The sequence below is a fragment of the Plectropomus leopardus genome, chromosome 18 (assembly GCF_026936395.1).
Source record: "Plectropomus leopardus strain MGB_pleo_1.0 chromosome 18, ASM2693639v1, whole genome shotgun sequence".
Classification (NCBI taxonomy): domain Eukaryota; kingdom Metazoa; phylum Chordata; class Actinopteri; order Perciformes; family Serranidae; genus Plectropomus; species Plectropomus leopardus.
The window spans coordinates 8097314-8111740 of NC_142193.1; the positions used below are offsets into that span (position 1 = coordinate 8097314).

The following is a 14427-nucleotide window of genomic DNA, read 5'->3' on the forward strand; positions in this document are numbered from 1 at the left end:
AGTGGGACATACTACTTTATATACTATGTTTTTTTAAATACTCTTTTTTTGTGACGAATTATACTATGGCTTTTCATGTCTTCTTTGTTACATAATGTTCTTTAACATTTCAGACTTTTTATGATAAACATTTTGTGACATACTATACATATTGTTTTATACATATACTATAAGAAAAAGTTTTTTTTATGATATACTTTGACTTTCTCTCTTTTTTTTTTATGACAAACAGAACCAACCAGCACAGGAAGCTGCTGGTTGCATCTAAAAAAGAAAACAAGGAAGAACAGGGTGCACTTTTAATTTTGGGGTTGTTTTATTTCAACAAATCTTCACCACAGTAATAATCACTTCATGCAATACTTCTGAAAAACACAAAAGAGAGATTTTCCAAACATTTTACTCCTTAAATATTCCTGAAATGTTTTCTACATTCGTTCATCCAACCGTACATTATCAGGGTCTAACTTTCTAAATACAGCAAAAAATTGGAATAAAGGGTTGAGAGCAGGAAGTATTCCCAAATACTGTAATTCAAATATATCTCATAGTTAACTTCTCAATGAAAGGTACAATTTCTATTTTTTTTATCGACCATGCAAGGAGAAAAATGAGGATTATTCTTGATTCTATTGTGTGCTTTCCTCCCATTTGTTGTATTACCAAATACATTATGTGATTTGATCTTAAAGGAAATGGGCTGCAGCTGTGTTTAGTCATGGTCCCAGTATGCTGCAGTGTAATGGGAGGACTGGCTCACTGACAGAGGTGCATATTCAGCCACTCATATTGTTGGATGCTACTGTACAAGTGGGTTTAGGCATCACAGGCAAACATGAAAAAGAACATTTTATGTGAGAAAAAACAGTCTGCGTATTTCTACTTTTATGGGAGGTCACAACAACATGATGATAAATATTGAAAGAAAAATGTAGGTCTGTGAAAGCTTCCTACATTAACAATGAATCAGATTTGTAGTAATTTTTAAATTCTCAGAGAGACAATAAAAAAAGGCTTCTGATCTCTCATCAAACAAATCATAATTATATGCATCTGATATAAATAAATAACTTAACTCCAAATTAGAAACAAATATACAGAAACAAATATACAAATAACACTACAGAAACATATCTACCAAAACATGAAAATGGTACACTACAATAAACACACAACAGTACCATCAACAAATCTTCTTACTAAAAGCCTCTTTTTTCTGCGGATTGTTTTTGCAGTGACTGGATTATTCCAATTTTCTGAATATATTGCTTGAGATTACTTATGTTTTGTTTGCTTTTCTTTTCTTTACAGGTCATCCGCTGAGTTCATTTCACGATCTGAAGTATAAACCACATACAGGAGGCTTGTGATCGTCTCTCCGCTCATTTCCTCAGAGCTCCTCTTCATCAGAAATGAGTAAATCCGCAGTGAAGCTACAACGTATGTCAGAGTGTTGATCCTGACGCTAAGCACCAGTCGCCACACTTTCCTCCTTTCTCTTCCTCAGTCGGAGTAATCTTCCTCCTCAGCCTATAGCAGCTTCACGTGTGAGCAGACAGCCTGAAACGCAGGATAAACCACCTCTACACGCAAATCTCGATGGGTGTTGCCACCAAGATGCGCCCTCTTTCGTTGTTTTCCCTGTTGGTGCGCTCATAACTTCCTGTGGAGGATGGCGAACTGTTGGTGGACATGGAGGAGTAGTGGGTGTCCATCATGATGCCCCCCTTTGCCACCACACAAGCAGGCGACAAGCTGTGCTGCTTCAGTCTGTCCACTAATACGTCCTCTTCGGATGAGGACGAGCTGATGTCCAGAGGAGGCGCAGCACTCGCCAAACTGCTGCTGTTCCCATTCTCCGTGTCCAACATCCAGCACTGGTTAAAGTAGCTGAAGACTTCTTTCACGGAGCAGCGGCGCTCCTGCTCAATGGACAGGAGCCTACGAAACATTCGTAGAGCATCATCAGTGAAGCGCCGCCACTGTGACGGCACCGTGCCCGTCCGGCGGCGCTGCCAGCGCACAAACTCCTCGTAGAAAGCATCATTCGGCATTGCCTTCTCCCAGGGGAAGTTTCCCGTCAGCATGCAGAAAAGCAGCACGCCAAACGCCCACACGTCTGTGCTGTAGTCCACGCAGAAGCCCTCATGTCTTGAGGTGTCACACAGCTCCGGCGCAGTGTACGGTATTGTGCCGCTGACGCGCTTCACGGGAGAGCCGGCTCGCCGCGTCATGCCAAAGTCTGACAGCTTGACCTTCCGGCACTCTTTGTCAAAAATAAGGATGTTCTCAGGTTTGATGTCTCTGTGGACCAGCTTCTTACAGTGCAGGTAGTCCAGGGCGATGGCCACCTGGTGGACGCAGCGCTTGGCCACTGTCTCAGGTAGACCCACCTGAACATAGAAGAACAATGACATCACCATCACATTCTTTGACACCACCTCAGGACTCCATCAAGTAAAGAGAAACTAAAACTGAAACATTCGTCCTCTACAGGTGACATTAATACATCTTTACATTTATAACATTATTGTACACCCTGTTTACATCAGTTTAAACATCTCTATTACTTTACGCCTCCCTGCCACATTATTGTTTATTTTTTTCTTTTGTCTTAGGTTCTAATTAGACTTTATTATACATGTGATTTTGAAATACATTAATCATTACATTAATCTGTCACAAAAAATACCCTAAAAAGTCCATAAAAAAGTCATAGTACGTCAATGAAACGCTCTTTGGACAGAATATCATCCAAAAAAAGCATGGGAAAGTCATATTATAGCATGTCGTCCAAAGTATCATGTCCAAAATAGCACAAAAAAAAATATGTTGTGCAAAATAGCATAAAAAATCATACTACAGTTTGTCGAAAATATTATAAAAACACCATGCTATAATATGTTGTTCAAAATAGCACAAAAGAATAACACTGTTGTGATCCAAAATAGCACCAAAAACTAATACTATTGTATGTCGTCCAAATAGCATAAAAACAGAACACTATAGTATGTCAAGTTATTGTATAGTATGTTGTCCAAAGTAGCAAAAAAAAGTCATAGAAGTATGTCATCCAGAATAACACAAAAAAGTCATAGTGTAGTATGTCGTCTAAAATAGAACAAAAAGCCTGTATAGTATGGTTCAAAATAGCACAAAAGGTCATAGTGTAGCATGTCATCTAAAATAGCATTAAAAAGTCATAGTATAGTATGTCTTCCACACTAGCTCAAAAAAGTCATACCATAGTATGTCATCCAAAATAGCACAAAAAAAGTCAGTATATATTGATGTCCAAAATAGCACAGAAATTCATAGAACAGTATGATGTCCAAAATAGGACTAAAATGTCGTACTACAGTATGGCGTCTAAAATAGCATAAAAAAAGTCATTGTATAATATGTCGTCCAAAGTAGCACAAGAGGTCATACTATAATATGTCAACAAAATAGTATATAAAAGTCATAGTATAGTATGTCGTCCAAACTAGACTGTTTTGGATAAAAAACTTTATTGTGATGTTTTTTTGCTGTTATGGACAGTATGCTATACTTTGACTTTTTTAGGCCATTTTGAACGACTTGCTATATTATGACTTTTTTTGCTGTTTTGGACAAAATAGTATATGACATTTTGAATGACATAGTATACTGTGACGTTTTTTTGTCATTTTGGACAGCATGCTATACTATGATGTTTTTCTGCTGTTTTGGACGACATAATATAATGTGTCATTTTCATGAAGTTTTTATGCTATTTTAGATGACATACTATACTATGACGTCCTTATGACATTTTGAACAACATGCTATACTATGATGTTTTTCTGCTGTTTTGGATGAACATGCTATTCCTTATGGGATAAGTTAACACGCAAGACTTCCAGAATCCAACACCCACAACTTACCACTGACTACGGACCTACAGCGCAGTAATCTTTTGTTGTGTTATCTTTGAAAGACTTATTGTTAATTGAATGGTTACTGTGTGGACATCAAAACACTATACTATGACATTTGACGTTTGACATTTGAGACAGCATAAAAAACCCCACCTATTTTATAAACCACATTAAATAGCATGCCAAGACATCTCATAGCATAGAATGTTGTGAAAATGGCCCAAAACATAAATTATAGCATGCTGAAAAAACAACCTCAAATGCCATACTATATTATGGCGAAAAAATATCAAAATATGACATGTCCTAAACACAGCTGAAAACCACATAGAACCACATAAAATAGCATGCCGAGACATGCCATTGCATAGGATGTTGCAAAAACTGCCAAAAAAAGGGCATCAAATAGCATGTTGAAAAAATTCCAGAAAATGCCATAACATAAAATGGCGAAAAATGTCAAAATATGACGTCCCAAAAATAGCTGAATATAACATAAAATAACATACCGAGACATGTCATAGCCCAGGATGTTTTAAAAATACACCATAATATAGCATGTTGAAAAAAAATACCTAAAATGCCATACTATAGTATGGCGAAAAATGTAGAAATATGACATGTCTAAAAAACTGCTGAAACCCATATAAAATAGCATGTGTGTAGAGAACCCGGTCCAAACTTCTAGCAATACTGGACAATGACTGTCAAACCTCTACACAAAACAATCACACAGCAGAGAAGTTTTTTCAGTAGCAGGCTGCGCTACATGGTACATGCAGCTATGGTATGGCTTTTTTCTCCATCTCATACTTTGGCATAAAATGGACAAAATATTGACTTTTTGAACCGTTTTTTCAGCAGACAATACTATAAACTGCCTCAACATGCTGTTCTATGACTTATTTTAACATTTGGAGTGATCACTTTTTTGACCATTTTTCCCTGAGCTATAGTATGATTTTTTTTTGCCGTACTCTAATTTGGTTTAAAATGCACAAAACATTGACTTTTTGGACCGTTGAAGAGGTCAGCCATTTCAAATAACTCGGATTCACTATAGACAGCAAACTAACATTTGACTAACACATCACTGACATCTGTAAAAGGTCAAAGACTCTACGCTATCCGCAAACTTCGTGCCCTCTCTGTTGCCCCCCATCTTCTGTTAGTACTGTACTGCAGCATAATTCACCCCATTCTTCTGTACTGTTCCCTCTGTCTCTAAAACATGCTGTCCACCACCAACAAAAACAAACTAAAAAAATAACACACACAGCATCCAAAATAATGCAACATCCCACACTAAACCTATCAGAACTCAATCACAGAGCCATCATCACACACAATAGACAATGAAGGATCACCCCCTCAACCCAAACTTCACACTGTTGCCATCTGGGCGCAGGTACAGGACTCTTGAGGTGGAGGCGGGCACGCTTCAGAAAAAGCTGTCCCGTCTGCCATCTCTGCACTCAAAAGCCCCCCCCTCAATGTTGCTACTGCTCCTCCTGTGCCTGTGACTATGCTGTCTACTGTATTGTTTTATATAGATGTCTTTCGTTGTCTGGGGGTGTTTTGTTTGTTGGTGGGTACACTGATGCTTGTATGTATGTGTGTGAAAAAAAATTTGCCATGGGACAATAAAGTCTATCGATCTAAAATTTGGAGTGATCACTTTTTTGACCATTTTGTATGGCGTTTTTTCCAAAATGTAATTTGGCCTCAAAACGCTATACACTATACTACACTATAAACTGCCTCAACATGCTGTAAAACGCTCAAAATATGGACTCTCTGAACGATTTTGTCAGCAGACTGCACTATAAACTACCTCAACAATTTGTATAATAACTTATTTTGAAATTTGGAGTGATCACTTTTTTGACCATTTTCCCTGAGCTATAGTATGGCTTTTTTTTCCAAAATGTAATTTGGCATAAAACGCTCAAAATATTGACTTTCTGAACAATTTTTTCAGCAGACTGTACTATAAACTGCCTCAACTTGCTGTACTATGACTTATTTTGACATTTGGAGTGATCACTTTTTTGACCATTTTCCCTGAGCTATAGTATGGCTTTTTTTGCAAAATGTAATTTGGGTCAAAACGCTCAAAATATTGACTTTTTGAACCGTTTTTTTAACAGGGTGGACTATAAACAGTCTCAACATGCTGTACTATGACTTATTTTGACATTTGGAGTGATCACTTTTTTGACCATTTTCCCTGAGCTATAGTATGGTTTTTTTTCCACAATGTAATTTGGCATAAAACGCTCAAAATATTGACTCTCTGAACGATTTATTCAGATGACTACACTATAAACTGCCTCAACAATCGGTATTATGACTTATTTTGAAATTTGGAGTGATCACTTTTTTGACCATTTTCCCTGAGCTATAGTATGGCTTTTTTTCCAAAATGTAATTTGGCATAAAATGCTCAAAATATGGACTTTCTGAACGATTTTTTCGGCAGAGTACACTATAAACTGCCTCAACATGCTGTACTATGACTTATTTTGACATTTGGAGTGATCACTTTTTTGACCATTTTCCCTGAGCTATAGTATGGCTTTTTTTGCCAAAATGTAATTTGGCATAAAACGCTCAAAATATTGACTTTTTGAACCGTTTTTTTAGCAGGGTGGACTATAAACAGTCTCAACATGCTGTACTATGACTTATTTTGACATTTGGAGTGATCACTTTTTTGACCATTTTCCCTGAGCTATAGTATGGCTTTTTTTCCAAAATGTAATTTGGCATAAAACGCTCAAAATATTGACTCTCTGAACGATTTATTCAGATGACTACACTATAAACTGCCTCAACAATCGGTATTATGACTTATTTTGAAATTTGGAGTGATCACTTTTTTGACCATTTTCCCTGAGCTATAGTATGGCTTTTTTTCCAAAATGTAATTCGGCATAAAATGCTCAAAATATGGACTTTCTGAACGATTTTTTCGGCAGAGTACACTATAAACTGCCTCAACATGCTGTACTATGACTTATTTTGACATTTGGAGTGATCACTTTTTTGACCATTTTCCCTGAGCTATAGTATGGCTTTTTTGCAAAAATGTAATTTGGCTCAAAACGCTCAAAATATTGACTTTCTGAACGATTTTTTCAGCAGACTGTACTATAAACTGCCTCAAAATTCTGCATTATGACTTATTTTGACATTTGGAGTGATCACTTTTTTGACCATTTTCCCTGAGCTATAGTATGGCTTTTTTGCAAAAATGTAATTTGGCTCAAAACGCTCAAAATATTGACTTTTTGAACCGTTTTTTTAGCAGACTGTACTATAAACTGCCTCAACATTCTGCATTATGACCTATTTTGAAATTTGGAGTGATCACTTTTTTGACCATTTTCCCTGAGCTATAGTATGGCTTTTTTTCCAAAATGTAATTTGGCATAAAACGCTCAAAATAAGGACTTTCTGAACGATTTTTTCAGCAGAGTACACTATAAACTGCCTCAACATGCTGTACTATGACTTATTTTGACATTTGGAATGATCACTTTTTTGACCATTTTCCCTGAGCTATAGTATGGCATTTTTTCCAAAATGTAATTTGGCATAAAACGCTCAAAATATGGACTTTCTGAACGATTTTTTCAGCAGAGTACACTATAAACTGCCTCAACATGCTGTACTATGACTTATTTTGACATTTGGAGTGATCACTTTTTTGACCATTTTCGCTGAGCTATAGTATGGCTTTTTTTCCAAAATGTAATTTGGCTCAAAACGCTCAAAATATTGACTTTCTGAACCGTTTTTTTAGCAGGGTGGACTATAAACAGTCTCAACATGCTGTACTATGACTTATTTTGACATTTGGAGTGATCACTTTTTTGACCATTTTCCCTGAGCTATAGTATGGTTTTTTTGCAAAAATGTAATTTGGCATAAAACGCTCAAAATATGGACTTTCTGAACGATTTTTTCAGCAGACTGTACTATAAACTGCCTCAACATTCTGCATTATGACTTATTTTGAAATTTGGAGTGATCACTTTTTTGACCATTTTCCCTGAGCTATAGTATGGCTTTTTTTTCCAAAATGTAATTTGGCATAAAACGCTCAAAATAAGGACTTTCTGAACGATTTTTTCAGCAGAGTACACTATAAACTGCCTCAACATGCTGTACTATGACTTATTTTGACATTTGGAATGATCACTTTTTTGACCATTTTCCCTGAGCTATAGTATGGCATTTTTTCCAAAATGTAATTTGGCATAAAACGCTCAAAATATGGACTTTCTGAACGATTTTTTCAGCAGAGTACACTATAAACTGCCTCAACATGCTGTACTATGACCTATTTTGAAATTTGGAGTGATCACTTTTTTGACCATTTTCCCTGAGCTATAGTATGGCTTTTTTGACAAAATGTAATTTGGCATAAAACGCTCAAAGTATGGACTTTCTGAACGACTTTTTCAGCAGAGTACACTATAAACTGCCTCAACATGCTGTACTATGACTTATTTTGCAATTTGGAGTGATCACTTTTTTGACCATTTTCCCTGAGCTATAGTATGGCTTTTTTGCAAAAATGTAATTTGGCTCAAAACGCTCAAAATATGGACTTCCTGAACGATTTTTTCAGCAGACTGTACTATAAACTGCCTCAAAATTCTGCATTATGACTTATTTTGACATTTGGAGTGATCACTTTTTTGACCATTTTCCCTGAGCTATAGTATGCCTTTTTTTGCCAAAATGTAATTTGGCATAAAACGCTCAAAATATGGACTTTCTGAACGACTTTTTCAGCAGAGTACACTATAAACTGCCTCAACATGCTGTACTATGACTTATTTTGACATTTGGAGTGATCACTTTTTTGACCATTTTCCCTGAGCTATAGTATGGTTTTTTTTCCAAAATGTAATTTGGCATAAAACGCTCAAAATATGGACTTTCTGAACGATTTTTTCAGCAGACTGTACTATAAACTGCCTCAACATTCTGCATTATGACTTATTTTGAAATTTGGAGTGATCACTTTTTTGACCATTTTCCCTGAGCTATAGCATGGCTTTTTTTTCCAAAATGTAATTTGGCATAAAATGCTCAAAATATGGACTTTCTGAACGACTTTTTCAGCAGAGTACACTATAAACTGCCTCAACATGCTGTACTATGACTTATTTTGACATTTGGAGTGATCACTTTTTTGACCATTTTCCCTGAGCTATAGTATGGCTTTTTTTGCAAAATGTAATTTGGGTCAAAACGCTCAAAATATGGACTTTTTGAACCGTTTTTTTAGCAGGGTGGACTATAAACAGTCTCAACATGCTGTACTATGACTTATTTTGACATTTGGAGTGATCACTTTTTTGACCATTTTCCCTGAGCTATAGTATGGTTTTTTTTCCAAAATGTAATTTGGCATAAAACGCTCAAAATATGGACTTTCTGAACGATTTTTTCAGCAGACTGTACTATAAACTGCCTCAACATTCTGCATTATGACTTATTTTGAAATTTGGAGTGATCACTTTTTTGACCATTTTCCCTGAGCTATAGTATGGCTTTTTTTTTCCAAAATGTAATTTGGCATAAAACGCTCAAAATATGGACTTTCTGAACGATTTTTTCAGCAGAGTACACTATAAACTGCCTCAACATGCTGTACTATGACTTATTTTGACATTTGGAGTGATCACTTTTTTGACCATTTTCCCTGAGCTATAGTATGGCTTTTTTTGCCAAAATGTAATTTGGCTCAAAACGCTCAAAATATTGACTTTCTGAACGATTTTTTCAGCAGACTGTACTATAAACTGCCTCAAAATTCTGCATTATGACTTATTTTGACATTTGGAGTGATCACTTTTTTGACCATTTTCCCTGAGCTATAGTATGGCTTTTTTTCCAAAATGTAATTTGGCATAAAACGCTCAAAATAAGGACTTTCTGAACGATTTTTTCAGCAGAGTACACTATAAACTGCCTCAACATGCTGTACTATGACTTATTTTGACATTTGGAGTGATCACTTTTTTGACCATTTTCCCTGAGCTATAGTATGGCATTTTTTCCAAAATGTAATTTGGCATAAAACGCTCAAAATATGGACTTTCTGAACGATTTTTTCAGCAGAGTACACTATAAAGTGCCTCAACATGCTGTACTATGACTTATTTTGACATTTGGAGTGATCACTTTTTTGACCATTTTCCCTGAGCTATAGTATGGCTTTTTTTCCAAAATGTAATTTGGCTCAAAACGCTCAAAATATTGACTTTTTGAACCGTTTTTTTAGCAGGGTGGACTATAAACAGTCTCAACATGCTGTACTATGACTTATTTTGACATTTGGAGTGATCACTTTTTTGACCATTTTCGCTGAGCTATAGTATGGCTTTTTTTGCAAAATGTAATTTGGGTCAAAACGCTCAAAATATGGACTTTTTGAACCGTTTTTTTTAGCAGGGTGGACTATAAACAGTCTCAACATTCTGCATTATGACCTATTTTGAAATTTGGAGTGATCACTTTTTTGACCATTTTCCCTGAGCTATAGTATGGCTTTTTTTCCAAAATGTAATTTGGCATAAAACGCTCAAAATAAGGACTTTCTGAACGATTTTTTCAGCAGAGTACACTATAAAGTGCCTCAACATGCTGTACTATGACTTATTTTGACATTTGGAGTGATCACTTTTTTGACCATTTTTCCCTGAGCTATAGTATGGCTTTTTTCCCAAATGGTAATTTGGCTCAAAACGCTAAAAATATTGACTTTTTGAACCGTTTTTTTAGCAGGGTGGACTATAAACAGTCTCAACATGCTGTACTATGACTTATTTTGACATTTGGAGTGATCACTTTTTTGACCATTTTCCCTGAGCTATAGTATGGTTTTTTTTCCAAAATGTAATTTGGCATAAAACGCTCAAAATATGGACTTTCTGAACGATTTTTTCAGCAGACTGTACTATAAACTGCCTCAACATTCTGCATTATGACTTATTTTGAAATTTGGAGTGATCACTTTTTTGACCATTTTCCCTGAGCTATAGTATGGCTTTTTTGCAAAAATGTAATTTGGCTCAAAACGCTCAAAATATTGACTTTCTGAACGATTTTTTCAGCAGACTGTACTATAAACTGCCTCAACATTCTGCATTATGACTTATTTTGCAATTTGGAGTGATCACTTTTTTGGCCATTTTCCCTGAGCTATAGTATGGCTTTTTTTCCAAAATGTAATTTGGCATAAAACGCTCAAAATATGGACTTTCTGAACGACTTTTTCAGCAGAGTACACTATAAACTGCCTCAACATGCTGTACTATGACTTATTTTGACATTTGGAGTGATCACTTTTTTGACCATTTTCCCTGAGCTATAGTATGGCTTTTTTGCAAAAATGTAATTTGGCTCAAAACGCTCAAAATATGGACTTCCTGAACGATTTTTTCAGCAGACTGTACTATAAACTGCCTCAACATTCTGCATTATGACCTATTTTGAAATTTGGAGTGATCACTTTTTTGACCATTTTCCCTGAGCTATAGTATGGAATTTTTTCCAAAATGTAATTTGGCATAAAACGCTCAAAATATGGACTTTCTGAACGATTTTTTTAGCAGAGTACACTATAAACTGCCTCAACATGCTGTACTATGACTTATTTTGACATTTGGAGTGATCACTTTTTTGACCATTTTCCTTGAGCTATAGTATGGCTTTTTTTCCAAAATGTAATTTGGCATAAAACGCTCAAAGTATGGACTTTCTGAATGATTTTTTCAGCAGAGTACACTATAAACTGCCTCAACATGCTGTACTATGACTTATTTTGACATTTGGAGTGATCACTTTTTTGACCATTTTCCCTGAGCTATAGTATGGCTTTTTTTGCCAAAATGTAATTTGGCTCAAAACGCTCAAAATATTGACTTTCTGAACGATTTTTTCAGCAGACTGTACTATAAACTGCCTCAAAATTCTGCATTATGACTTATTTTGACATTTGGAGTGATCACTTTTTTGACCATTTTCCCTGAGCTATAGTATGGCTTTTTTTTCCAAAATGTAATTTGGCATAAAACGCTCAAAATATGGACTTTCTGAACGACTTTTTCAGCAGAGTACACTATAAAGTGCCTCAACATGCTGTACTATGACTTATTTTGACATTTGGAGTGATCACTTTTTTGACCATTTTCCCTGAGCTATAGTATGGCTTTTTTGCAAAAATGTAATTTGGCTCAAAACGCTCAAAATATGGACTTCCTGAACGATTTTTTCAGCAGACTGTACTATAAACTGCCTCAACATTCTGCATTATGACTTATTTTGAAATTTGGAGTGATCACTTTTTTGACCATTTTCCCTGAGCTATAGTATGGCTTTTTTGCAAAAATGCAATTTGGCATAAAACGCTCAAAGTATGGACTTTATGAATGATTATTTAAGCAGAGTACACTATAAACTGCCTCAACATGCTGTACTATGACTTATTTTGACATTTGGAGTGATCACTTTTTTGACCATTTTCCCTGAGCTATAGTATGGCTTTTTTTGCCAAAATGTAATTTGGCATAAAACGCTCAAAATATTGACTTTTTGAACCGTTTTTTTAGCAGACTGTACTATAAACTGCCTCAACATTCTGCATTATGACCTATTTTGAAATTTGGAGTGATCACTTTTTTGACCATTTTCCCTGAGCTATAGTATGGCTTTTTTTCCAAAATGTAATTTGGCATAAAACGCTCAAAATATGGACTTTCTGAACGATTTTTTCAGCAGAGTACTCTATAAAGTGCCTCAACATGCTGTACTATGACTTATTTTGACATTTGGAGTGATCACTTTTTTGACCATTTTCCCTGAGCTATAGTATGGCTTTTTTTGCAAAATGTAATTTGGGTCAAAACGCTCAAAATATGGACTTTTTGAACCGTTTTTTAGGCAGGGTGGACTATAAACAGTCTCAACATGCTGTACTATGACTTATTTTGACATTTGGAGTGATCACTTTTTTGACCATTTTCCCTGAGCTATAGCATGGTTTTTTTTCCAAAATGTAATTTGGCTCAAAACGCTCAAAATATGGACTTCCTGAACGATTTTTTCAGCAGACTGTACTATAAACTGCCTCAACATTCTGCATTATGACTTATTTTGAAATTTGGAGTGATCACTTTTTTGACCATTTTCCCTGAGCTATAGTATGGCTTTTTTTCCAAAATGTAATTTGGCTCAAAACGCTCAAAATATTGACTTTTTGAACCGTTTTTTTTAGCAGGGTGGACTATAAACAGTCTCAACATGCTGTACTATGACTTATTTTGACATTTGGAGTGATCACTTTTTTGACCATTTTCCCTGAGCTATAGTATGGCATTTTTTCCAAAATGTAATTTGGCATAAAACGCTCAAAATATGGACTTTCTGAACGATTTTTTCAGCAGAGTACACTATAAAGTGCCTCAACATGCTGTACTATGACTTATTTTGACATTTGGAGTGATCACTTTTTTGACCATTTTCCCCTGAGCTATAGTATGGCTTTTTTCCCAAAATGTAATTTTGCATAAAACGCTCAAAATATTGACTTTCTGAACGATTTTTTCAGCAGACTGTACTATAAACTGCCTCAAAATTCTGCATTATGACTTATTTTGACATTTGGAGTGATCACTTATTTGACCATTTTCCCTGAGCTATAGTATGGCTTTTTTGCAAAAATGTAATTTGGCTCAAAACGCTCAAAATATGGACTTCCTGAACGATTTATTCAGATGACTACACTATAAACTGCCTCAACAATCGGTATTATGACTTATTTTGAAATTTGGAGTGATCACTTTTTTGACCATTTTCCCTGAGCTATAGTATGGCTTTTTTTCCAAAATGTAATTTGGCATAAAATGCTCAAAATATGGACTTTCTGAACGATTTTTTCGGCAGAGTACACTATAAACTGCCTCAACATGCTGTACTATGACTTATTTTGACATTTGGAGTGATCACTTTTTTGACCATTTTCCCTGAGCTATAGTATGGCTTTTTTGCCAAAATGTAATTTGGCTCAAAACGCTCAAAATATTGACTTTCTGAACGATTTTTTCAGCAGACTGTACTATAAACTGCCTCAACATTCTGCATTATGACTTATTTTGAAATTTGGAGTGATCACTTTTTTGACCATTTTCCCTGAGCTATAGTATGGCTTTTTTTGCAAAATGTAATTTGGCTCAAAACGCTCAAAATATGGACTTTCTGAATGATTTTTTCAGCACAGTACACTATAAACTGCCTCAACATGCTGTACTATGACTTATTTTGACATTTGGAGTGATCACTTTTTTGACCATTTTCCCTGAGCTATAGTATGGCTTTTTTTCCAAAATGTAATTTTGCATAAAACGCTCAAAATATGGACTTTCTGAACGATTTTTTCAGCAGAGTACACTATAAACTGCCTAAACATGCTGTACTATGACTTATTTTGCAATTTGGAGTGATC

General features: G+C 35.5%; 1 protein-coding gene across 1 annotated transcript in view; it reads right to left on the reverse strand.

The window, feature by feature from the left end:
- Positions 1-294: 294 nt before the first annotated feature.
- unm_sa1261 (un-named sa1261) overlaps positions 295-14427 on the reverse strand; it is a 59412-nt gene continuing 45279 nt past the window's right edge. The window contains exon 4 of the mRNA XM_042505531.2: positions 295-2393. Within this exon, the coding sequence (XP_042361465.1) occupies positions 1584-2393 (810 nt within the window). The 3' untranslated portion in view covers positions 295-1583. The remainder of the gene's footprint in view (positions 2394-14427) is intronic.